Source organism: Ascidiella aspersa, chromosome 1, assembly GCF_963924565.1.
Source record: "Ascidiella aspersa chromosome 1, kaAscAspe10.2, whole genome shotgun sequence".
NCBI lineage: Eukaryota > Metazoa > Chordata > Ascidiacea > Phlebobranchia > Ascidiidae > Ascidiella > Ascidiella aspersa.
This window is the reverse complement of record NC_139447.1, coordinates 12,796,113-12,823,978: the sequence shown is the minus strand read 5'-3', so window position 1 is coordinate 12,823,978 and position 27,866 is coordinate 12,796,113. Positions and strand designations below refer to the sequence as shown.

The 27,866-nt window shown below is 39.3% G+C and overlaps 1 protein-coding gene across 1 annotated transcript; it reads left to right on the top strand.

Annotated features, from left to right (window-relative positions):
* The first annotated feature begins 339 nt into the window (after positions 1–339).
* LOC146167590 (D-glutamate cyclase, mitochondrial-like) lies at positions 340–7,816 on the top strand. The gene is made up of 6 exons (XM_083388885.1): positions 340–684; positions 1,232–1,513; positions 2,380–2,850; positions 5,964–6,434; positions 6,497–6,645; positions 7,236–7,816. The coding sequence occupies exons 1-6, from the start codon at positions 372–374 to the stop codon at positions 7,395–7,397; spliced, it is 1,848 nt and encodes a 615-aa protein (XP_083245011.1). The 5' UTR covers positions 340–371; the 3' UTR covers positions 7,398–7,816.
* The last annotated feature ends 20,050 nt before the right edge of the window (positions 7,817–27,866 follow it).

Here is a 27,866-nt window from a genome sequence, read left to right as displayed (position 1 = left end):
GATGTTACAGCGCTAAGAGCACTTGTAGACTCCCTGTTATGTTGGTCCGATTATATGTTGAGGAAAAGACACACGAACAAGCATATGTGCTACTTTCGTGCTTGCTAAGAGCTGCACAAACACAATCTTGTTAGCTTAGTCCACAGTGGATCGTACCGTGCTTGCATTCAACTGAAGCGTACGGCATTTAAAATACTCTTAACAGTTCAGACGTATATCATCACAAACAGTGCGAGTTTGGGTTTTGGATGAGTCAAATATTATTGTATTCCCCTATATTGATTTACTTCTATCAATTTCAATTTGACTACTCGTTTCGTTTCTGTTAAAAAGTGGTAGGGTTCTAGAGCAGCGCCACAGAAAGTGTGGAAATGGATTTATCCAGGGCCCTGCCAAGTTCGGTTCGTGCAATGATAAGAAGTGGAAAATTGAAAAGGCACGTGACCAAAAGCTTTTGCCAAGGTTATAAGCAGGCAAATATCGTCATACTTCCGCGCGAGCTCGCCACCGATTTTCAGAAGTTTGCCGAAGGAAATTTTGCCGCGCTACCCCTACTGGGCGTCAGCGGAGTTGGTGAAACATCCGCTGGTTCGCTGTGTGCCGATTCTGACATACGAACAGACGTCCCGCTTTACAATGTCATCAAGAACGGAAACATTACGGAAAAGACCGAAAATCTTACAGGTGGTTTAGCCTACTACCAGCCAATTTTACGTGTGCTATATGCAATAGGAATGAATATGTTTAGCCGTATAGGGTGGCCACGAAGAATGCAGGGATCTAGGCGATAATGTCTACCAAAACTATATTTTTCGAAATATAATTTATTTACCTGAATGCAAAACTGTGATATGTTTTATATCCCGTTTGTTGGGAATACTTTTAGTCACAAAGCGTGTGAACTTGTCTTATAACTTCTTTGTCACCTAATTTTGACAAGGTAAGCGCAGTGTGACCTACGTATTTTATAGTAGGAGTGATTTTTTGTAATTTTATGCGGCAATACAGCTCTTGGTAAATGGCCTTCTAGCTTGAAGGTTTTGAAAAATCATGTCCATCAATATCATTAAAGTGTATGTGTTTAAAGTAGTACATATAGACCCACCACTTAGAGAATATCGGAGCTAAAAATTTAGACTGCCATTGTGACGCACGGGAAATAACAGTTATTAAGCATTTAAGTAATGCTGTCTATAATGTTCTGGTACGATTAAAGTGTTTTTGTCATTAGAGTTTGACTGGTCAAAGATGGTAACTTTCTACATCGGGTGCAGTTTTTCTTTTGATAAACTGCTGATAGACAACAAAATCACTCAACGTCGCAGAAAAGAGGACAACGATAAAAATGTTTCCGTGTACAGAACAAATCTGGACTGTTTTCCGAGCGGACCGTTCCATTGCAAACTTTTAGTCAGCATGGTACCGATACCGGAAGACAAATTGAGCGACGTTGCAACCTTAACGAATTCTTGTAGCGATGTCCATGGAGCTCCAATACACTACGGTGACCCAGGTATAAAAAGCCTTTTTTTTTAATATAAATGTGAAAGTATTCGACGCAGAGGCGACCGACCGTGGAGGACGAAAGTGTATCTATGATTGCCACGATTATGTGACCAATGGTGCATTTATAAATTGAACACGATCGCCCGAAACAGTGCATCTAAGCAATAGGCCTACACTCATTTGCGACAAAACAATTGTTTCATAAAATAAAACCGTTTTGTATTATGTGTTTTTTATATTCTATTTTTTATCCCGCCCTTTAAATTGTTTTTTTTCATTTTTTTCATTTTGTTTTTTTATTCCTATGCGCCTTCTGTCAAAAAGAATTGTACACCCCTATCTCAGCCATCTAGGAGCTATAGGTGGTCCACGATCAAGTAATATTTTATTTGCGCTATTTAGATTGGACCATTTTTATTTTGTTAATTGGGAACTCCCAAAATATAACAAACGGAAGCGAAAACACTTATACATATCAAGGTCATTTGATTAATGAACAGCCCAGCCAATACTCACTAAAAACGAAAACTAACTAAATGTTAAATCACATCTATATTCATTGAATTCTAGTATAAGAATTGATTAAGGTAAATCCTAAATGAAGTTAAGAAAGGCAAAAGTAGACTGTGGTCTATTTAAATCTTACATAATGTGATGTTGGGTAAGATAAGCTAATTGTAAACGGATCAACATGCTGCAATTGGTCACCCTGGTTCTCACTTAAGAACAAGCTGACTGTACTGGTGAGACCTAATGAAATCTCGATCTTATACACTCTTTGTAACTATTTTATTTAAAAAGGTTTTTTGTTTAAAATTAGCATCGATTGATTATTTGTTCTCTTTTGGGCTTTAAACATACTATTTTATTTAGAATCTATCGGAATAAAAGACCTATCTCAAATTGATTTTGGAAATGTGACAGAGTTAAAAGATGGCCATATCCCAGTTTATTGGTCTTGCGGTGTTACTGGCCTGCAAAGTTTAATTACTTCCAATGTGGAACTTGGATTCACCCATGCCCCAGGAGGAATGTTCCTAACAGATGTGCAGCAAGAGGCTATTCATCTCGACAAAATACCTTCAGAAGATATAACCAAAGTAATACAATATAACCGCAACCCAGACATGTTTAGTGCGGTTATGCAGTCGACTTTCAACAAGATTAATAGCCTTTCTAAAATCCTGCTAAAAGATCCGGGTAAAAGAGGTATCAATAACTTGATTTGTGAGGAAGACTTTCTTAAAGGAGCACTGGCCCTTTCACATGCAAAAAGTGTAGCTTTGGTAACAGGGTTTCCTGTGCATGACTCTCAGCCACCTGATGAAACAGATGGCCTTCCAGGTATTTTTTCGTTAAAGTATGCAGTCCACTATAGGACTACAACAATAATAATAGGCTATATATGTGATATTAGAATTTTAAATTGGATTAGCTGAAATTTTGTCTGGTTAAAAAAGGCACAATCCATTATGCTGTGGGCTTTTTATCACTGGTGCACATTACGTTGTAACATGCTAGCCTCGTGTTATAGCCCATGATTATGAAAAATAAATGTGGCTATCAGCATATAACCAAAAAGTATTGTTATAGGTAGCGGAAGATCTTCGTCAGAGGCATAAATAATGCAAATATATTTTTGCAAATGCCATTTTACTTATGCCTAAGCGTTTGCACTACGTGTCGCTAAATATAAATTTTAAATCATGTGGTGCGTTTTTATGCTTCACGCGGTGATCGAAAAAGGGAAGACATACACTATAAAAAGCAAAGTCGCTGGTAGTCCCTATTCTGTTCAACGCTAAGTGTGTCTGAAATCGGTTAACAACCTAATGCTTCCCCACAATTAAAGTAACACCTTACAGTCTGTGTAAAAGCGGCATTAATAGATTGGCGTGTTTAATTATCATTTAACATAAAGCTCTAAACTTTGCGACATAAAATTTTATTTTTACCAATGCATAAACTTGACTTGAATTTTAAGGTCACGCAGGTTATTGCGCTATAAATGTTTGAAAACGTTTGACCCTATTACGTCAAGAGGTTTTGCAAGATGTCGCACGCGCGCCCAGAGGCGTAGCGAGGGTATTTTGCGCCCGGGGGCAAACTATAAATTTCGCGCCCCCTCCTCCATGTTTAATCACATTTTTTATTGAATTGACATAATATACCGTATTTTATAATATACCGTATATTTTTTATAAACAGATCAAATTTTAGTCGAACAATGTATTTGAAGCGTTTTGGTTATACAAACTACACGTATGACTCACTTAGTCACTGTCAAACATAAATGATTTACAACTATAGATTATTTTTCTTGATTTCACTGTCGCAAACTGGTCAATCACGCCATCGAAATCTGTTGTTTCCAATGTTTCTCCTTCAACTCTAAGAATAGCAAAATCTTTGAGACGATCCTGTCCCATTGATGCACGCAGCATCTCATGTTGAAGCCGATCAAATACATTCTTCATAACGCTCACAATTTCTTCTTATGAAAGTCCTGCATCTCTTGCCAGTTGTCCAGGCATTCTCTTACATCACCTGATTCTTTTGTCCTCAATCCAGATCGAGTATTTTGTTTTGGCCTGTTTAACAGCAGCTTGGCTCAAATCACCACGAAATGAGTCTTGGCTTTTAAAGTGATCTTAATGGTTTACACGTGTAGGTGACTGAAGACATAGTTCATGGATTTGCGATTTGCGAGCTTCGCAACTAATTTTGAATAGTTTTTCAGTTACTGGACTATAATTGCTACTTTTACGACCGATTAGGGCTATGTTTAGTCGGAGTTAACTTATAGATAAACGATAAAAGTTATCCCTTTTCCAAGTATTTTATACACTTCACTCTTTTTTATGTTGTCTAACTAATATGTAATTCCAAAATACCGAAATGCTTTTCGTAGACCAGCTGTATGCAGAATCAATATCTTGGCTGTTGTGATGGCTGGTAACAGCATCAGTCTGGGCGTGGGTGGCGTATCAGATGACGTCTGCCACAGCCGCTGCTGCGATCGTGCTTGTGATCGTTTTTTGCCCTTAATGTGAAAAATTTGTAAGCCTCATTTTGGCGCCTCTCTACCTTGGTGCCCGGGGACATATGTACCCCCGCACCCCCCTCTACGCCTCTGCGCGCGCCCTTTGGAGGCGAGTGAACAGTTTGACGTCGCCGCTCGTATTGTTCTGCGACGATTTACTCCTCAAAGTCCCAAGGCATGTAGCCCACTGAAGCGCATCAGAAGCGAGCTCAAACGTGAGAAAAATCCCTATTGAAAATAAAAATTGCTTTCTGTTAAACTGCTGCAATAAACGCAATATTTTGCGAAATCTATCTACATTTTGCGCTTTTAGGCCTATACATAAAACAATTCAATATGAAGTGGTCTCTTTTAACCACTATTGCATATTACCTTCTAACATGTCTGTTTAATTTGTTTGCTAGCGTCATACAAAAAATTGCTAATCCATAAAAGTGTGTTTCCTCGTGGATAGACCATGACTATGAAAGATAAATATGGCAATTCACATGCAACAAATAAGTAATGCGATTCGTCAAAGGACTAATAAATATGAAAATATATCTTTGAATGGCATACTCGTTTAATTGACTCCTAAACGTTGCATTACGTCGCACTTTTTTTCACGTTCGGTAAATCATAATATATTTGTTGTGTGTTTTTTATTTCGCCGTGATCGGAGAACATGTAACCTACATTGTAAAACAGAAAAGGCGATGATTGTCCTCTGACTGTTGACCGTTGATTCTCTGAAAGGGTTAACTATAATGCTTTCTCGACTATCGTGGTATGAAAGTTTACTCAAGCCGCGTGTTTCAGCCGATGGTTTATAAAATATAATGACAGTTTGACATGCAACCAAATTACAGCGTTGTGTGATTGACAAAATATTCGACTATATAGCCGACAACACTTGGCTAAGCGTCTCGAAAAACCCGTGACATTTATCGGTTCAGAATTACTTACAAACGTAAAACTTTAAGTGCTAACAGCAATTGTTTAGACATGCGTGATATTCAAGCAACTAATCCCGACACCAAAGTGCGTCATACGTAGAACAAACTTTCAAACTAAAAATGTGCGACGGCGCTCGCATGAGATGCGCGACTTTCTCTCTTATAAAGAGAATACCTTTTTCTCTCTGGGAGCACACGGGGTTCTTTATATTTTACCCTGTCGCCCGGCTTCTCTTTTAAGAGGGAGCAGTTGCTCTGTCTGTCTCTTTAAAATCACATGCCAGCGACCGACCGGCGAACGTCTGACATCGACAATACTCCAGCCGGCGAGCAAACTTTGCCATTTATTATAAGAGATAAAATTATATAAATTAAATTTTTATGGGATATGTATATATATATATTTGGACTTATATAGAATATATTTAAATAACTAAGCATATGCGATTAAGCTTAACACCAAGTTTAATTACTACCAGGAATAATCAGCTTGGCAGCAGTACTGCAATCATTGGGAAAAGCGGTCACATTGATTGTGGATAAGGGTACATGGAAACTCAATCACTCAATACTGGAATGCTGTCATGAAGTTGGAATCCTAAAAGATGAACTGAAAGTCAAAGAATTTTCAAACACAGAACCTTTAGAAAAGCAGTTGACTTGCAATGAAACTGACTCTTTTTATGATGTTTTGTTTTCTTCCGAAAGAGTTGGACGAGCCTTGGATGGAGGTTACTACAGCATGAGAGGAAAAAACCTGACTGACAAAGTTTCACCAATTGACGATTTGTTTCTCGAAGCAAAGAAACACCATAACATGTTAACGATTTCTGTTGGAGATGGTGGAAATGAAGTTGGAATGGGAAAGGTTTTGAAAAAAGTTCAGTGCTTCATTCCAAAAGGAGAACTTATCGCTTGTGCCACACCATCCGACTACTTAGTTGCCTCAGGTTTTAAGAACACATTTAGGTTTAATTGAGTTCTAACAAGATTACATTGCTCATTTGTTTAGGTGTTTCCAACTGGGGCTGCTATGGCTTTGGCCTTGCCCTGTTCACACTAATGTCTTGTCCAATACATGAACGCTACCTAAGAAAAGCGATAGGATTTCAGGTTGACCCAACAGAACTCATGCAAAATTGGATACCAACAGTAAAAAGGGTGAGTAACAGACTTTAGGCAAAAAAAGTATCAGGCTACTTTTAAGCAAAACAAATATATTAAGTATCATTTACTTTTAAATTTATTTTCATTATTCTTTCTTTGTAGGCCATCGCAGGGTCTCCAGTCATATTTTACAAAATCTTACTCCAGTCATATTTTACAAAATCTTATGATTTGTGCTTCCTAATTTTGCACATAAGTAATATGAGCAATTAATTATCATTATCGTGTAGGCCTATAGTTTTGTAAACAACTCGTTTATAAATTCTGTGAATCCCAGTCATGTCATTTACCAAATAACTCTAGTCAAGTCATTTTTTACTGACATTAAGTCAAGTGCGATTCAGAAATTTTGGTTACCTAGGTCAAACCTTGTCAAAGTCATTTGTAAAATTGTTTTTCTGGTAAATTTTTTTTCAAAGTGCCAACGTTCGACTACTCTTGTCAAACGTGTTTACCGGTATTTTTAGCATGGTTTACGTTATAAGTTTGGCTGTTTTCAGCCAGCGCATAAAACATCAAGTGTGTCATGCTCTAAAAAGGTATAAAGAACAGTACCACTGTTTTCAGACTTTTCATATTTTTAGGAACGCTTGATTCTTGAAATCGTTGAGAAATTTGGAATTAAAGATGGTGTTGCACCAACAAATAAAATGTCAGTGGATGGCATGTCGTTTAACAATGAACATGCAAATATTTTACGTGAAATGAGAGCTGCAGTTGAACTTGAAAAGGAAACAAACAGTTGAACTTGAAAAGGAAACAAAGTTTCTAATTGTATTTTTTGAAAAAGTCGATTTCTTTATAATTCTTTACAAAACACTTGCATTTAAACCAAGCGTCTGTATTAACTGAAAGCGTTAATATGGGCTATGCCTTTATTTTTTGAAACAGGATAAAAATTTAATAAAGATTCCTATATATTTTGATAAAAGATATGCAATAGTTGTGTTTGTGTGATTGTTTTCATTGTGTTGGATATGTTACCCTTTACTGTAACACTTTAAATGACATTTGACGTTATGTTGGTGTTTCTCAACACTTTTATTTTGCATATTCTTCATTGCAACGAATTTGTTTCCAGTATTATATTTTAGCTTTCTAAAATTTGTTTGTGGGCACCATTGTTTTTATTAATATTATTATTATGGGGTGCTTATCAACGGTCGAAAATAAACTAGAAAAAACAAAGAGAATATAACTGCAGCACTAACTTAAGCAACTTGCTTGCTATGCAAAAGCAGGAATAGAAAAATTAGGGAGTTGAATTTAACCGACACCGGACTTCGTTTACTGCTTTGCAGCTAATTGTGCCTGAACGAATATTTAGATAAGGATTGAACCGGATCTGAACCAAATATTTGAGGATCACTCGAACCCTTTTCCTTTCAACTTCCATCAAAGAATCAACAGATTTCATTGCTTTCCGAGTTATTGTTTCACCGCTTAACTAAGCTAAAAAAATTTATCCTGTTTTGCATTTATTATGCATGGGTCACTGGTGAGTGATTTCATATAAAAAGACTATAGATTAAAATTAATAAATCTAGACGTCGCTGAAGTATGTTAGAAGCTGTGACGCGACGGAGTCATCCGGTGCAGAACTGCAACGTCTGACAAAGAGCGTTTATCAGCCATGGCGTTAGCTACAACGACGAGTAGATAGCCGGATACCACGAATACTTTTTGTCCATGGTGTTACGTGGTTTGTCAATTCGGAATGATTCAATGAACAGTCTTTTGTAATAGTTCGGTTCCCAATGTAGAATTTTACAATTATCCCAATCAATTCCGTGTCGAAGTTCAACCGCATGCTATGCCAAAGCTAACAGGAATGCCCTTTTGTGGCGGGCATCACGCATATGTTCAAGTTTACTAGTATGAAAGGAACGTTAAGTCCCTCCTATGTATGTTGCTTAACAAACTCCACAGGGAATCTCATAAATAGCCCCTTGGCGTTTTTCCGGTTTAACTGGATCTTTAGGTGAAAGTAAATGTTTCAAATTTTCCTGGCCGGTTAAGCTGTTGAAATGTCGTGGCTTTTCAAAATACGTTTTATTTTTTCCCAGACCTGGAATATATCGAATCATGTCAGCAGACCTTTTGGTTCTGGTTTAGCTGTATTTGGTTAGTTTTGTTTTACGGTTTAACTTTAAACAACCAGTCGGGGTATTCGTTTTTACTCATGGGGAATCCAATATGTGGGGAATCTAATGAATGAAACAATAGGCCTAAGCAGGGGCGCCCGCAGAAAATTTTCCAGGGGTTGGGCAATCAGGGGCATAACCAGAAAATCAAAAAGGGGGCTCCTGAATTTTCAACTTAGGGATTTCCACTATTTTTCGTCTAACGTTAATAATAATGACGTCATCAAAAAGTGACAGTATAACGTCATAGAATGATGATTGCAAGACGTGATAAAAAAACTAATCAGAAACAGCCAATACGTCCAGCAAAAGCGACCACGTGCGTCGTCGACAATCCGTCAGGCGCCAGCTACGAAATCACGGTGTGCAATCGTTAACTTCAAGCAAAAAAAACAAACCAAGACCGTGAAATATTTGTGATTAATTGTGGTAGAATCACACCTAATTCGACTACCAGCAGCGCAGTTTTCAAGTTCCATGAAAGGAACGAGCGCTTAATTACAAGCACGTCTTTCACCACCTGCAATACTGAACGAAGATTGTTTTTTTCAGGTGTTATTTATGCCACGATTATCGCAACATCTGCACCGAGCCCGAGTCAATTGTCGAATACACACTTGCTAATCAGTCAACCTAAACAAATAACGAAAGAGAAAAAATTCCAGCGTTTACGGTCGACCAAACAAAAGACGAAAAACGGCGTTTTGTACTCGATTTTGGTTTCGCATTAGATTAAGACGCATGACCCAGTTACTTAGAAAGCACGCCGCCTCGAACAGTTTGTTAAACCATGACAAAAACGAACAAAAAACGATAATATCACTTACAAAAGGGGGAAGAAGTCCCGCCCCCCTGGATACACCACTTGGGGCAATGGATAATGTATAATATTTTTTAACCTTCATAAGTAATACATATTACACTTATATATAATAATAATAATCGCACTTTAAAATTCCAGGGTGGGCAAGTGCCCCTCCTTCCCCCCATCCCAACCGAGATGCAACGTCAGCTTTGTCTACGAAATATCAACAAGACGGAAATCTATGTAAGATTTGAGACAATAAAACGATTTTTAAGGCAAGAAGGTAAAATTTTCAAATGTAATAGAAATTGTATTTTGTACTAGAGCAAAAAGCTTAATGAATGTGGTTTAATAGGAACAATTCTCATTGTATTTTAGTTAGTTTATGGCAAATAGTACAGCTGAAAAGCTAATATAAGTTTCAACTCAGGCCATGCCAAGTGCAAGTGGTCGTCGCGGGGACCAGTGGTTCACAACCCGGTGGGACCACTGGGTCAGTGAATCAGCAGTATTGTTCGCTTACCGAATAAACAAATCACCGTGATAAGCAAAAACTTTAAAGTTGGTGGTAGCCTTCTAAAGGGACATAATACGGAACTATGAATTAAACTACAAGACCATGTATAATGTATATAGGCCTAGTAATAAATATAAACTAGCAAATGTTGCAGATGAAAATTGCAATGGTAATGGACGGTGTTTGAGTTCTTCTTCAACAAAATGTTCTAAAATTAGTGGCCCCTAACCTTTGAACCAATGGTCCCCATGGGTGGGGACCAATGGTTCACTTGAGTAGCATTTTTTGCATGCAAAATAAACAACTTTTCTGTTCTGATATTTTAAGTTAAATTGTTTTTGTTCAGAATTTGGTCAGAATTATTTTTTTGCCGATTTTGTTCCTTTGATTAGTGTTTATTAGTTTGCCAACACTTGTCCAATGCAAATGTATAATAGCATTGATAATTAATTAATGAACAACGGACATGTCAGGGAATTTAGTGTTAAATTTCGCGTCAGGTAGAAATGGCAAAATCTGCCTAAATTTCTGTAGTTTGACAGTACTATATGAAATGTATGGCCAAAACATTCACAATATTATATATATTTGTATCAATGTTTTTTCAAAATTTTGTACTGTTTAGTAAAAAGCTTTGTATATACAGCAAGTAACTAGTGACTGCAGATGCTATTCATTGTTACGTCACAAATTCTGTTCATTGTTTCGTTTTAACCATTTTGTTTCCGCCTTTGATAATTAGTTTTTGCGTTTTGTTCAATTTTAGTCAGCGTAGTCAAAAACGTTGAATTAGCACGTTTTTTTTATTTTTATGCTGCAAGTTAAATGATGGCAAAACCTAAAGAAGCAATATTATACAGCCTTCTTTACCAATATGGAATGCAGGTAAATACCATTTGGGCCTACGCCTATGATATTGAAACAATATAAATAACAACTCTATTATTTACAAAGAACTAAACAACTGGAGGGTACTGTGATTTGTAGAATTATATATCGAAAAACATCTTTCTTATAGCAAGATTCGCTTGCTTTATTTACTTTTCGGAATCAAAATATTGACAGAAATTTTATTTTTTTTTGTCACAAGAACAACCACCTACACTACAGTCAACCAACAATTCTTTGAAAACGAAATTAGGGAAATAACTGAAATATGCATCTGGCAATTGCACTCCATCTGTCCATAATTTATGTCTTTTACACACCTATTCAAACAGTTGAAAAAGCGAGTAATTCTATTCACGAAGTGCTAACAAACTCGAAGAAAGAAGTCGTTTCAGGAAATCTTTAAACTCGAAGAAAAGCATTCGTTTCGGGAATCTTTTTACGTAAGTGATAAAGAATTTACTGCATCATCATTACATGAATGGTGCAGATATTTTGTACAAACAAAAACAAAGAATGTCACTCGTAATTGCTAAGGGTGGCCCAGTTTTCTTTGCTGTGGTGCCACAGAACGCAAACTTTGAGACGATGAAGGAATTCTAACAGTTCAGTTCAACTTAAAAGCAATTGTACTGTAATGTAAAAAAATGCGTCACGTTTTGACTTAACTTGTGACGTCACGTTTTGACATGACTTTGTGACGTCATCCCCGATTTTTTTTCAAACCACCTGATCAAACCGCGGTATATTTGTCAGGGATTTCGTGTTTCAAAATATGGTATTGGCAACGCAGCGTAGCAATGGCGTAGCCAGCCGAAAATTTGGGGGGGGGGCAAAAAGTTGGATTTTTTGTTTAGCTTTTGTCATTGTATTAACTGCCGTAATGAACACAAATAACAATGCTAGGAAACCGTTTCGAGCAGCAACTGACTGAGTGTAAACGCAATACTCAAAAAACAGTCAATGAGCAAAAACTGTCTAAAAGTAGTAAAAGTACATTACTGTAATGCAGGGGTGTCCAACCTTTCATCTCTTGACGGCCGCATTGACAGTCTTATTATCCTCACGGCCGCAAGTTAAATTTTTTTAGGGATGACTCAAAAAGTTGTCAAATCGTGACGTCATAGCATAATTAATCTTAAAAAGACGTTTTGTTGTCTAACGAACTCGGGGTAAAATATGGAACCTAAATGCAGATTGATCGCGCGAAACGCGAAAAAAAGTGCGTTTATTACGTTTAGATTTGGCAAAACTTTTAATTCAATCGAAATGGGCTGAGGCACATAAAATAATCGAATATTGGTATAAACACAAGCATTTATGTAAGATTTGGATTTTATTAGTAATGCGGCGCAATATGCCATGATATAAATAACACTTTTGATATTAACGAATTACTTCAAAGGACCAAAATACAATAAAGACAGAAAGAAGAAGTTCGCGCAAAACGCGACAAAATAGCGTTTGCATTGAAATTTGTCAAAATAATATTTTTAGGGGCATGGCCAGGTGCCCCCTCTGGATCCACCCCTGATCTAATGCTCTTAGCCAATCTAATGACCAGCAATGGTAGACGAATGTCTGGCTGGCCTATAACATAACAAATCCGTCTAATTTTAGACCTGTCTCAAAGTTCCAAATTCAGCATTTTTTTTTCTATACTGGCGAGAAAGCCTCAAAACGTAAACGAACCGGATGTACAAATATGATGTGCGCGAAGCGCGAAAAATTTTACGCACCTGCCTATTTAAAATAGTCAAAAAGTATTTGGGCGCTCTTTCACTATTGTACGTGAAAAGTTATGCAAAAAAAAAAATAATAATACCGCATACCACAACGCATATTGTTTGGGTTAGGGTGCGGGTTAGCGTTTGGGTGAGGGTGGGTCAAGTAATATTATGTTTACTATTAATAATAACTTGACCCACCCTCAACCAAACGCTAACCCAACGATGCGTTGTGGTATGCGGCATTTGAAGAAAAATTTTTGTTTATTAATTTTTACGTACAATAGTGAAAGAGCGCCGAAATCTGTTCATTGAGAATGTAGCGAAAGAGCTTAGCTCAGTGGTTTAACTGCACTCCCTAAAGTCGTAAAAAATTATAATCTTCATTTAGCATATCAACCATTAACGCATGCAAGCATGGTCACGGCCGCCAACACATGCTTATTAAAATACGTGTTAACGGCCGCACAATTATATTGATCGACGGCCGCAGGTTGGACACCGTTGCTGTAATGCAAATGTTATATTAACTACATCGTTGGTGACGTAACAATGCATGACAATTAAAGGTGTGGCATGCCTTTGATCAAATGTTGTGGTACTGCTCATAAATGCTACAAAACAAATTATTAGGAGTAAAATATTTATAAATTTTGGGGCTGGGGCCATGGCCCCTCAGGCCCCCCCCTGGCTACGCCTATGCAGCGTAGCCCCGTTCACGAAACTTGGTGAAACTGCGCTGTTAATAGTCGAAACATGATTCTACCAAAATCAAATATTTTACGGTTTTGGTTTAGTTTTTTGCCTGAAGTTAAAGATTACACACAAAGCAATTTCGCAGCTGGCACTATAATACAGTAATCGGCAAACTTTTTTGTCGCTGCCCAAAGCACTCTTTTTATTGAAGGCCCACTGCGTAAAACCACTATGAAAACAGTGGCGGGTTCAGGATATTCGTTTTCAACGTGAAACATTACACGACGCCTTGATTCCCAAAAAAATATAGTTTGACAGGCTCTTAGGATAGGCTTGCCATTTAACGTAAATCCGGGACGCATATTTAAAACTGCAAATTAATTTAATGACAATAATTAACTTAACGGGGTTGCGGTTGCTTTATATTTTGTCAGGGGGTATTTTGTCAGGGCCCTATTTTTAAGGGTGGTTTGTCTAAGTAATTTAAATTGTAACCGAAAGTAATGTTCTGTATTGTGAATAAAATGAGTCGGGGAAATACTTTCTACAATTAAAGTAGGATGCGGCCAGGGGCGCCCGCAGAAAATTTTCCAGGGGAGGGCAATTAGGGGCGTATGCAGAAAATCAAAAAGGGGGTCCTGAATTTTTAACTTAGGGAATTCCCCCATTTTCCGTCTGACATTAATGAATAATGACGTGATTAAACAGTGACAGTATGACGTCTAGAAAGCCAAACTAACGTCCAGCAAATTTAGACGCAAAGCGAACACGTGCGTCGTCGATGATCCTGCCAGGCGCCAGCTGCGAAACTGCTTAGTACTTGGCGAAAAAAATAAATAGAGAATCTTCAAAAACCTTCTTTTTGTTCAACTGTTTTAACTTTTCGTGTTAGATTAGACTGGAATAAACACAAATATAACCAACGTTAAGTAGAGTTGATGTTTGTTGTTTCAGTTCCGTTTATTGTCACATCCTAATTACCTGGAAAAAATCTTGTAGGGTTGTCGTAATCTATTTATTAATTCTGAGGGATACCACAAGCCATAAAACGTCTTATAGAGTACGCTTGAAGCGATTATTTTGCGTTAACTATCATTACATAATATGGGGACTTTGAAACGCGCACGACAGTCACCATTATACTTCCCTTTAAGAATCTGCCTCAGTTACACAATTGCCGATGTTACACCAACATCGGATATTTGCGCAGAAATCACACAGCGAGGAACTTTAACTGCGCTTAACTCGACGTTTTTTCAAGCTGGCCTCCTAAAACTATTACATATTATGTTGTACTCTGCGTCATTGGCTTGAGCCGCGTGTTATTGCCGATGATTTAAAAAGGAAATTTACCATGTTAAAAAGTATTGTAACGGATAGCGTAATATCCTGGCTTGAGTTCTATCTAGTGCAGTGCTCCGCAACCGGTGTGCCGCGACGTTCCCGAAGGTTTGTGTTTTCAAGGGTACTCTTTTCAGTAGAATTAACACAAAAATGGTACATCAAGGATTGCATTTAAACCCTATGCAATAATTCAGATGTAACTTTATGAACTTTTCTTCATAGTTGAAACTTTTTTAAAACCTATGTTACGCCCATTCGCCGGAGAGCAAACTTCAAAACATTTTTTTAACTAACATATGGCTGGTGTCCCTTTGGTCGTATTAGGATATTTTAGAAAGAGCGTAAAACCACAAAACTTGCAAATAATAGAACGTAAAAAGCCAAATTGTCGACGCTTTCGGCGCGTTTATTCAGAAATCGCTTATTTTTCTGGGTAGCCCAGGATATTTGGTTTTGTTGTCTATTGTCGATTGTCATATATTTCGTAGGTGTGCCGCCGAATATTTTTAGCTCTGTTGGTGTGCCGCAAGTGAAAATAGGTTGCGGAGCACTGATCTAGTGAGTAAAGTTGTAAACAAAACATTTTAATTTCTCTAATCGTTTATTGTTATGCAGTATATATGTTGGTAGACCCTTGACTATTTTTTTTGCTTATTGTGCCTGAAATGGATAAACTCAATGATTCCCCACAAATGGAGTCACATTCTTTAGCCTATGTGGAAGCAGCATTTAATCGGATAAATACCCAACGGCTAAGCACGTCAAACATCATTTACGGAACGAAAACCAGAACCATTCACTAACGTAAAACGTTAAGTTGTTTGGCAGCCATTGTTCGCATTGCGTGATATTCAGCAAATAAGTAATCCTGGTACCATACTGCGTCCAACGTAAGTAAAATCTCGTTAGAAACTGAAAATTCGCTGCGATTCAAAACCGCCGCATTAAATGCGATTTTATGCGAACTCTATCCTAACTTTTGCGCGTTAACAATGCAACAAAGTATGTAACCAAAAAGCAATTTTGGAACCACTCACAAACGTAAAACCTTTTAGCAGATGCGTAATCCCTGTACCATATTGCGTCCAACGTGAGTAAAATCTCGTTTGAAACTAAACATTTTTTTTACTCACCACACTTTTTTTTTTACTCACCACACGCAAAAAGGAACTATAGCCCCAGCAACCTCACCCCCAGAAAAATATTTCTTAACACCCGCCGGAAAATAATTAATTTATGTTTTAAAAAAAATAAAAATTTGCTTAACAGCCTTACAAACCAAAAATGAAAAGTAAGTATCACTTAGTTTTTGCTAAATGGCTAACTTAAGAGTTTTACATTTTTTAATTTTTTTTTTGTAAATTTCAAATTGGAAAATCCGGGACAAATTGGTTAACCGGGCGGGACACCGGGACAAGGCCTTAAAACCGGGACTGTCCCGGCTAAACCGGGACGTATGGCAAGCCAATCTCAGGACCACATTTGGCACGTGGGTCTGAACCACGCTGAGACAATATAAAAATTTTTAACCCAACAATCTTTTAAAATAAAGTGCAATGAACGTACGGCTCTCATGCGGCCCACAACTACATGATAACACTAAGTTATTCAAAAGAAACTCGCGGCCACTAAAAATGGCTCTGCGTTAAATGACTGTGTTCCGCTCTACCTTAAATGACTGTTTCTGATTAGCTTTTTCCTATTTATGACGTCATTACAATCACTATTTTATGACGGCATTATGTCAGACGGAAAATAGGGCAATTCCCCGGGTGGAAAATTCCGGACCCTCACTTTTTTAATTTCTTGGATACGCCCCTGCCACCCAGACCCAGCTATTGGTCTGAGGTTGACTATATAAGTGTATATAACTCCTTAACACCAATGCGACAGAATATTAGTTTTGTGCAAAGGAAATGTGTTTTAATCAGGTGTAAAAACAATCAAAATATCTGCATACACACCATGAAGTGTATTTTTTTAGTGTTCAGTTATCACCAAACCATACATTTAAACCTTTTGCTTGGCTAGTTACAAAGTTGCATTACAGCATACAAATTAGTTGGAACTAGGTAGTATTAAAGTGGTTTCTTTAATGGTAATTTGTATCCTGTGAATTGCAGCAATCAACAGGACTCAAAACCTAAATGTGCACATTGTGCGCACAATGTCATTGCACTATCGCTCAATGTAGCATATAGCCTACTTTTACGTCACTATACACGTGACCATTGTCCACTGACGTGTGACCGCCGCACCTAGCGAATTGCTTTTCCGCATTTGACAGTTCATTCTACTTTATACGTCTTACTGATTAGCGGCTTGAATCACCGCTCTGTTTATCGCTGTATTTCTGAGATTTGTGAATATACTCTATGAGCAACTATCTACTGAGTGGATTGTCTTTGCTTAGAGTACAAGAAGTTAAGGACAGGTATTCTAGCGGCCTGCTCCTTTGGAGTCGGATTAAGAAATTGTAAGAGACTTAGGCAGCCGTCGGCCCTCGTCCACAGGGTCAGCAGCCTTCCTATAGCTCCCAACTATCCCTCTACGCTTCACTGGTGACCTCCTTGTTCTTCGGAAGATATCTGAAGACAGAACATTGCAATCAAAAGCAGGCAAGTCTCAGAAAAAACGGACTAAAAATCTCGACAATTAGAGAGACGACAGTCAATCGTCTCTCCCCGAAGAAGATACATCGCCCTTTCAACGGCCCCCGGGAAGATCCCCTCTGTACGAGCAGGATTCCTTCACATTCCCCGCACCGGCAGCGTGCGACCTTAAAGACGACCTAGCGTCAAAGGATTATTTTGGAGGAACGAACCGGCTTCGTGTACGATCTCGTCCCCAGGGAACTTCAGAAGGACGTGCGATTTTCTTCACGTCACAACTATAAAATTAGTAAGATAGACAAGGGATTTTCGTTCGAAAATAACTGATAGTTCGCTTGTCGAATTTTCAAATAAAAATCGTCGAATTTTCCTGCAAAATAATTGTGTAAATTTATCGCATAATTTGCATTAATAAGTTTACGCCCATTGAATGTTGTGTGTTGTGCTGAATGACTGTTGGATTGGCATTTTTATATTTCGAGTAAACTGCTTAATATAAAGCGCTTAAACCGTTACGGCAGGCACAGCGAAATTTGGCTAACACTAAAATAGCTTCCGGTTCTCACGCTCTAAACCGCGCTTAACCGAGACCGGCATAAAAGCTTGTTTACGCTATAGCTAACTGAGAAGACCTCTGTTTTCTGTCAGAAATCGAACTCGAACCTATCAACCTTACTAACCCCTCCCCCCTACTAACCACACAAACAAAATGCCAAAACAAAAGCCCTCTGATGATGTTGACCAAGAGACCTTACAGGCAAAGGTTGAATCACTTGAAAAGAAGCTTCAAGCATCAAAGGTATTTGAAGAGCAGGCACAAGATCGTCAAGCAGAAGTGGAAGCTACATTGAAAAGACAAGAGCACAAATTGGAAATGAACCAAAAGAAGCAGCAAGACGACCATCTCGAACAAACTCGCTTGCTGGAAGAAAAAATTGAACAACTCCAACAAGCTCAACTCCAAAGAGAAAAGGAAGCCGAAGAATTATCACAAAAGATGAGCAAACTGCTACAACAACAGGAAAAGTTACAAATTCCTGAGCACAAGGCCTCACCACAAGAAGAAAGCTACGAAGATCAACCAAGCACATCTGGACTGCTTTCACTTCCAAAACCAAACTGGGAGAACCTAGGAGAAGAGCAGAAGACACCAGAGAGAACAAAGACAGCAACAGAAGAAAGCAGACAAAGAGAAGGAGGAGAAAAAGACAAAGACACTCGCTCCGGAGACAGTGACACCGCCTCATCATCCTCGTCTTCATCCTCATCATCAGAGACAAGAAGGAAGTCAAGGAAGGCGAAGAAAAAGAAGAAGAAGAAATCAAAGCACAAGAAGAGGCGCAAACGCGACTACAAAGTGCCTGACATGAAAAAAGGCAAAGTAAAACAATGGTTTGATATCGCAGACGACACCTTTGACCGTCACAAGGCAACGGACCAAATGCGATACGAAGACTTGTCAGATGCCATCCCTAGCTCTATGTTTTGGACACTCACCGAGCAAGTGAGGAAAGCAGGAAGACACCCAACTGACAAGTATGGAACTTTAAAAAAAGCACTTTTAAAAGCCTACGGTTTCGAAGACGAATCAGGTTGGATGGATCGACTGGAAAAGACAAGACGCAGAAAGAAGGAATGGCCTTCGCTTTTTGCTGACAGGCTGATTCGGGTGATTGGAGGTGAAGATGAATTAAACATCGACAAAGTCAAAGCTTCAGTCAACAGGAAATTCATAGACGAAATTCCCGAATGGCAGCGCGCCACAATAACTGCAATGGATCCACAAGACCTTGCCGCAAGAGCACAAAAAGCGGACCAGCTTTGCAAGGAATCCCGCATATGGAACAATCAGAGCAGCGGACAAAGCAGCGACTCTGACGACACCAATGACGACACCAGCAATGAGGCAAAACCAAAGACAAAAGAACAAAAAGGAGTACAAAAACAATTCTCCAAGATAATGTTAGAGCTCTCACGAATAAAAGAAGAGAAAACAACAACTCAAGTTCCAGAGTCCGACAAGACAAAGCATCGACAATTTTCCAGAAACTGGAACTCGAAAAGCGGCAGTTGGAACCCAAAAAGAAACAGCACTTTTCAAGACCAAACAAGAAGAAACAGCAGTTGGAATCAGCCACAGACATCAAGACGCCCAGAAGTACAAAATAACTCTCGTTACTGCTGGAAACACAACAGGTTCGGCGCCGAATCAAGAGGTTGCATACCGCCCTGCGCATGGAAAACGGACCACCCTGTGAAAGAAAAATCAGTTAACAACGTCACAGAAAATGATACAGCCACTTTGCCATTTGTAATGGACAAAACGACTGGTCAACGGTACCTAATCGACAGCGGAAGCCCTTTCTCCTTCATACGCCCAAAACCTCACGCAAAGCCAGATAACAAAAATGACTTTTCGACGACAACGGGAACACCAATAAACACGTATGGAGAAAAAACTCTAACTTTAGATTTGGGATTTTCCTCAAAAATCACACATACATTTATTGTAGCCGACGTGGCCTACCCAATTATTGGATGTGACTTTTTGGGGAGAAACACACTCGATGTGAGCATTGCTGACCAAAAACTACGCAATACATCGACGAACGAACTGATTGACATACAATCAGACCAAACGGAACCACAAAGTGTAGTCGAACGACGTTTTGCCAGAATTCTAAGTTCTTTTCCAGAGCTAGTAAACCCACAGCCAGACTACCACAAGGCTCCGATACACAAGTACCAAATCAAGTTAGAGACTACGGGAAAACCTTTTCAAGGGAAACCCAGACGCCTACACCCAGAAAAGTTCAAAGCGCTAAACGAACAGCTCGACACTTGGGAAAAACAAGGCTTAATAAGACCGATCGAGTCGGAATGGGGCAGCCCTGTGAATTTAGTTGCCAAACCGAACGGCAAATATCGCGTCACAGTGGATTTTCGCAAACTGAACTTAGCCACGACGAACTCGAGCACCAACAAAGCACTCCCAATGATACAAGATTGCACTGATTTTCTCAGAGGTTCGACAATTTTCTCAAAACTCGACTTAAAAGACGCATATTACTCCGTCGGAGTAAGGCGCCAAGACCAGCACAAGACTGCTACAATAGCGCCGGGGAGAAAACCATTCGCCTGGACAAGACTTCCACAAGGACTGAAAAACGCTGCAGGATGCTTTCAAACATTCATGAATGATGTGCTAAAAGAAATACCAAACTGCCTGGTATATCTAGACGACATTCTAGTATTTTCAACAAACGATGAACAGCACGAAACTGACTTACGTCGTGTGCTTGGCAGACTCGCCGAATACAATCTCTATGTCAACACGAAGAAATGTGAGCTCGCAAGACGGGAATTGCAATTTCTCGGACATGTGATTTCAGGCAGAGGAATTCGACCGCCAGAACGCAGAATCCAGGCACTGCAAAAAGTTCAACTCCCAAAGACCCAAAGGCAACTGCGACAGCATTTAGGGAGCTTAAACTACTTTAATCGGTTTTTACCGAAGTGCGCGGAAACCCTAGCACCCTTGTATGCAATGCTAAAACGCAAAGGGACAAGACAAGCTCTGACCTGGACCGAAGAACAGAAACAGGCCTTTCAAGCTTCAAAGGACAAATTATCAGACGCCGTTGCACTTTGTCATCCGTTGTTAGACGCACCACTGTCAATAACGAGTGACGCTTCAAACCTTGGATGCGGCGCGGTTCTACAACAACGTGTAGACCAAAAATGGGAACCTTTAGCTTTTTTCTCAAAAGCCTTCAACAAAACCCAACAAAAGTATTCCGCGTTTGGACGCGAATTACTTGGCATTTACCTTGCGGTGAAACACTTCATATATTACATTGGAGAGAGAGAAACAACGATTTTCACCGACCATCTGCCTCTCGTTCACGCTTTCACATCGAATGCGGATCGCATAATTCCGCGAGAAGCGAGACACTTGGCCTTCATCGCCGAATTCGCCACATCCATGGAGCATGTAGCAGGAAAGGATAACGTCGTAGCCGATCACTTGTCTAGAAACGCGCTCAATCACATTCAACTCAACACGGAAGCGATCGACTGGAAAGCCATCGCACAAGCGCAAGAAGAAGACCCAGAATTGAAAGCCCTATTGGACAACGGAACTGGCATGTCGCTACAAAAACTCACTCCACCAACCATGAAGACGGAATTATGGTGTGACACTTCAAGCTCTGTGCCAAGAATATACATTCCGCAAGGGTTCAGACATTACGTCTTCCGGATTCTACACTCCGTGACCCAGCCAGGAATCAAACCCACCATCGAACTAATTGCAAAACGCTATGTATGGCCACATATGAAAAAGCACGTTCGCATCTGGACCAGACAATGTCACGAATGCGCGACTTGCAAAGTGACACGGCACAATTTCACTCCAATTGGACGATTCCAACCAGTTGAGAGGAGATTTGAATGTGTGCACGCCGACATAGTGGGACCGTTAAACAACAGCAACGGTTACAGGTACATTCTAACCATGACGGATCGTTTTTCTCGTTATACCGAAGTTTCACCCCTAAAAGACATAACAACCGAAACTGTGTTAGAAGCTTTTCTATACACCTGGATTTCAAGATATGGAATATGCAACACTTTGACCACAGACCGTGGATCTCAGTTCACATCACACCAGTGGAAGGAAATGATGGAATATTTGGGGATACAACACAATACAACCACCTCGTTTCATCCACAAAGCAACGGCCAAATCGAAAGATTTCACAGACAGCTAAAATCGTGTCTAAGAGCACAGACTTCAGCAGAGGACTGGTACTACAACCTGCCGCTCATTATGCTGCAATTACGATCAACGTGGAAAGAAGATTTACAGTGCTCGCCAGCAGAACTTCTCTACGGCCAAACACTGAAATTGCCCAATGACGTTTTTGCCACTACGCCGCCAGAAAGCGAGGCAACAGCAGGAAGTATTCTTTGCAAAATTCGCTCCTACATGGACAAACAGCGATACAAGCCGACACGGCCGCGAAACAAAAGGCCCAATTACGTCGACAAGGCATTGATGACCTGCAAACACGTCTACGTGAGAAACGACGCTTCAAAACCAAGCCTGGCCCCACTCTATGACGGGCCATACAAAGTTCTTGACAGAAGCGACAAGTACTTCAAGCTTGACAAAAATGGAAAACCTGATAACGTTTCCATTGACCGCTTGAAAACCGCTTACGCTATTCTAACTGTTCCAACACAACCGTCACCTAACGATGTTTCAACAGATGTCTCCGAAGATGAAGACACTGAAACGCCACCTGAGACGGAACGGACTACTGCAAGAGGACGAAACATCCGCCTCCCAGCCAGATACCGTGATTAACGCATCACGCAAACAGACTAATTTTTCGTTCGTACTGTTGATATTGTATATACTATTCTTGCCGTTAGCAACCCCCATACAGCTAACAAATCTACGCCTTTGCAATAAGGCTCAAATCTCACAAGATTACGTCATCAAGACGCCAGAGCAATGCGTCTATCACGAAACAGGGTCAATCAAGCATTGCTCAGCAAAAGTTTACAATCCGGACTTGCATCTTCAACAACTAACTGCATACAGCTGTCAACAAACAGTAACAACCTACTCAACTGTCTTGTATTTCTTTGGCGCCAAGACCAAAGAACAACACACCGCTTTCAAAGCAGCACCAAGCAGGAATCTTTGTCAAGAATGGGCAAGAACAAAACAGACTAAATTTGGACATCTAACGCAGAAAACGCCCAACCAGTGGTTGTCAAATAACAAACCAAATTTCCGATACGTCTGGCCAATCAAATCCACCGGAACAGTACAGAACGCAATTTTGACACAAGTGACAATTTTATACGACCCAATAAAGAAAAGGATAAGCAGCACACTAACTTCACTACAAGATTGCCACGTTGCAAAAGGCAATTGCTTATCTGGAACACATCGGTTCATTTGGGAAGTTCCGCAAAACATCGGATGCCCGAAACTAACCACCATCGGAGAAGAAAAGATGCTTCTCCACTTCAATACTCAAAAGAAGCTTTTCCGTTTGGAATTCCGAAGCCTCGCCATTTCGTTACACACGTGGAACCTGTGTGATGAAAATACATTGAGATGCCTTCGAGTTCCCACAGCTTTCTGTGACCTGGGCGGACTAATTTTCGCCCCACAACGCTGCAAAATCCCAACGAAAGACTTTCAACCCCCACAAAACTTTACACTGGATCGATACTCTCCTGTGGGTCGAGCGCTCAATAACCTACAGGACAACGTCGAATCACAGCTGACACGAATAGTAAGCGAAATCAATTTGCTCGAGTGTCAGATAAAACGAAGTGCAACTATGACATTAAAGATGCTTTCACGCGTCTACCCCAGCGAGGTTCTTTCAACCATGAAGGACACAAACTCAGCGGGGCTATCAAATTCGGACACAATCAGCCAACTTTCTTGCCGAACAATAGATGGGAAACTGATCACTTCTCTGATATACAACGGCAGGTTCGCGAGGCGTCCGCTGATAAGTTATCGTCACCCCGATGGTACCACTCGAACAGCACAGCTAGGTTACGATGGCTTTGCATACGACCAAGTGGAAGCCCTCGAAGATTACGTTCCGAACAGAGTACAAAAATTTGTCATACAAGGAGTTCTTTACATCTTCAAAAACTACACGTTGGAATACGAAAACGCCCCAACGACAACGCTAATAATGCATTTCGCAAAAATTGCGTTGAACTTCACAGCTCAAGACTACGTGGATACGCTCCACACTTTTGCTTCAATGTCTTCGAGTTCAACCGACCTCAGCACTCTCGTGAACTCCATAGAGGAATCACGTCATATTGCTGAAACAATGAAAGCTTACTTCACCGACCTGGCAAACACCACGTCGTCAGGCGGAACAGGCGCAAAACTAAGCTACCTTGCAAAAGTTCTAGACAACGCGCTGATAAGCATGATATCATCTATATCAAGCCCTTGGATACAGGGAATAATTTGCTTCCTTGTAATTCAAGCGTGCATTTGGGGAATGAAACTGACCATCGCAGCTCTATCAGAAAGGCTTCAACAGCGTTTCCCAAACAACCCGTTCGAACAACGAATGGCGAACATGCGGATTCGCATCTCAGAGTGGCGCAGTCGCCTACGCAATATTGCTAGGAGAGACCCGAATATGCCACCCTTACAAAACGACACAAATAACCCTACCCAAACCCCCACCCCTAACCTACAGTCGGCGGCAAGACCGTTGACAAATTCGATCTCTGACAGCGCGAACAGCGACACAGAGGCCTAAATTAACGTTTGCTAACAATAACTTTAAAGCCAAACGCTAAGCTTACCGAATTGTGCATGAAATTTATCGCCATGTATCTATGATTCGATGTACCGCATTTCATCAATGTACGCCTGAAATTTATTTGTGTCACAAAGGGTCCAAGCGACCAAGAAAAATATTCGTGCAAACTTTGTTTATAAAACAGACAGCCTTCAGCTGTTCATTTGAGTTGCCGCAGCTTAAAAGAGCCCGGCCAACCATTTATTGTTTCCTGTATTGCATTTTCAATCGTTTGTGTACATCTATAATACGGAGAAAAATCTTTAACAAAATCGCCCCCAAAAAAATTATAAAAACACCCATAAAACGTTGCTCTCTTGAGTTGTAAATATATTGTTTTCTTACAACGCCACGCTTGTTTTTCGCTCGCCATTTTTACATGCTATTTCTCTTCATGTCCCACAGCTTTCGGACATGCACCCAAACCAAATCCTAATATCAATCTTCCAGATCTCTTTTCCAATTAATGAACAACCCTTCCTACGTCTGGCTTGTTCATTGGAAGGGGAATTCTGTAGCATATAGCCTACTTTTACGTCACTATACACGTGACCATTGTCCACTGACGTGTGACCGCCGCACCTAGCGAATTGCTTTTCCGCATTTGACAGTTCATTCTACTTTATACGTCTTACTGATTAGCGGCTTGAATCACCGCTCTGTTTATCGCTGTATTTCTGAGATTTGTGAATATACTCTATGAGCAACTATCTACTGAGTGGATTGTCTTTGCTTAGAGTACAAGAAGTTAAGGACAGGTATTCTAGCGGCCTGCTCCTTTGGAGTCGGATTAAGAAATTGTAAGAGACTTAGGCAGCCGTCGGCCCTCGTCCACAGGGTCAGCAGCCTTCCTATAGCTCCCAACTATCCCTCTACGCTTCACTCAATGTGCAACTTACAATGTATCAGTGCACGTTATACCGTAAAATAAATAACTTCATATTAAAGGATTTTTACGATGATGTTTATTGTATTGAGAAGATAAAGTAATGCATGTTATCTTTCGTGCATTTCTTTTTATTATTATTTATTTTTCAATTGAGTCCCAATTCTATAGGTTTCCGATTATATGGGATAAATTTACTAAAAAAATAAGTTAGCAACTGGAGGTAACTAAACCTGCAAATTTAGCCGTAAAACCTGTAAAAATATTTTTAAATGTTCATAATTTTTATCTACTCTGCTTATATGGTCATGGTTATGACGTCATTTGGTATCGGATTGTGATACTTTTTGTCCACGATATTGGTTATCGGAATAAAATGTCAAGTTTTGTGCACCCCTACCCAATTGCATGTTGATAGGACCTTTTAAACGTAAGGCAACACCTCTTGTATGTAAAGATTTATGTTTGACCACTTTTAATCTAATTCAAGTGCTATATTGCATTTTAATTTTATTGACTAAGAAAAAAAAATCGTTAGAATTAGTTGAACATTGAATAGCGATACAGCAGCCTAGATTGTTTGTTTTTTAAATGACCAATGACTCCTTAAAACAACTTTCGTAATTAGTGGCTCGATCGACCTCTCTGATTCACTGCACTTAAAAAAATACGAGCATTTTTCTTTATTATGAAATACATTTAAAATGAGTGATTGTACAACGTTATTAAGTCAGGCCATAATTCCGTAAATTAAAAAAAACTTCAACACAAAAGTTTATTTTACAAAAACAGAAAATTGAAGGCGTCACAGTACGGCACACATATAGCACAAAAACAATTAAGGATACAAAAAATACTCACTACAGGGCGATAACCAATCGTAAGATAAAAAGTTGGAAATAGTCGAATAGAAATATTTTAAACGGAAAGCGCAACCTAAACTGCAGCAGCATTATTTGCGAAATACTTTAAGCAAAATTATAAACGAAATACTATCGATAGATAGGTAATATGAAAATGCGACAGAAAAAGAATAACGTAACCTCAAATGACAAAGGAAACTGGAATTATAGTAAAAATGAATTAAAGATGAACAAAAAATGAACGGCTATCGAAATAAAAACATTAAAAATCAATTACACTGAAGGGAAATTGAAGACGAACGTAGAAAAATGCTACAGAAACATAAAAAAATATGTACCGGTAATGTTAAATATGTAATACAGAGAAAAAAATAGTTACTGAGAATGAAAAGTAAAGGCATATATTTATGCATCATCCAAAAAGATAAAGAATCAAACACACACTAGACAACGTTCCCAGCTTTCGTTTGCAATTTTTTCCACACTAATTAATTGCAAATTGCAAACCTATTTTTAGCCACGTTAGCATAAAAACTCTTACTACAAAACTGTACACTTAATTTTTTAGCTCTCCACCTGAATGTATTCATTTTCCTTTTCGCCAAAGACTTCGAGCAATCAATGCTTGTTTAACAGCTTTGCAGGCAGGGCTGCCACTCTGATTTTCAATTTATCCCAAGGTTTCATGTCTAAAAATCCCCAAAATTGGAAAAAAATCCCAAGATTAAAAAAGCTGAAATATAAGAGACTGTGGCGGACTTTGTGGTATGCACCCATGTGTAATGAAGCTCTAACACAGGTTTTGGCAACCTTTTTTCTAGTCGCGGACCAATACCAAACTGAAAAAAGTTAACGAAGAAGCGTGGTATTAAAATGTTAGAACAACTGTGAATCAGGCAGGCCTCGATTATTTTTTGCACTTGAAGACGTGTTTGATTACATTCAAGGAGGCAGTAAATTGTTTTTTTGAGTCCACACCTCGCCATACATACTACTAATGAAAAGTGTAATAAACCTACTTCGAAGAAACGCGATAACTTTACCTCTAGCGAAGCGACCTTGATTTTTTTCAGGTAAACCGTGTTTTTTTTATAAATTTCTTGTAAGTTGTTTATTACATTGCCAAAAATACAAAAATGTTGATATTTTTGAATCCGTTTTTAGTTTGTCCGCAAATTGGGTCTGTTTAATTAGCGCCGTCACACAAGCTAGTAAATGAACAGTTTCGTCTAACAAGCAAGTAATAGCATTGTTACGTCACATAAGTACACCCACGAGCTGGTAAATAGCTATTTCCTTATTCGTATTAGGAAATATGTCCTTAAATACAAGCAAAAAAAGTATTTGTAATTTCAACCTGCTATGAATT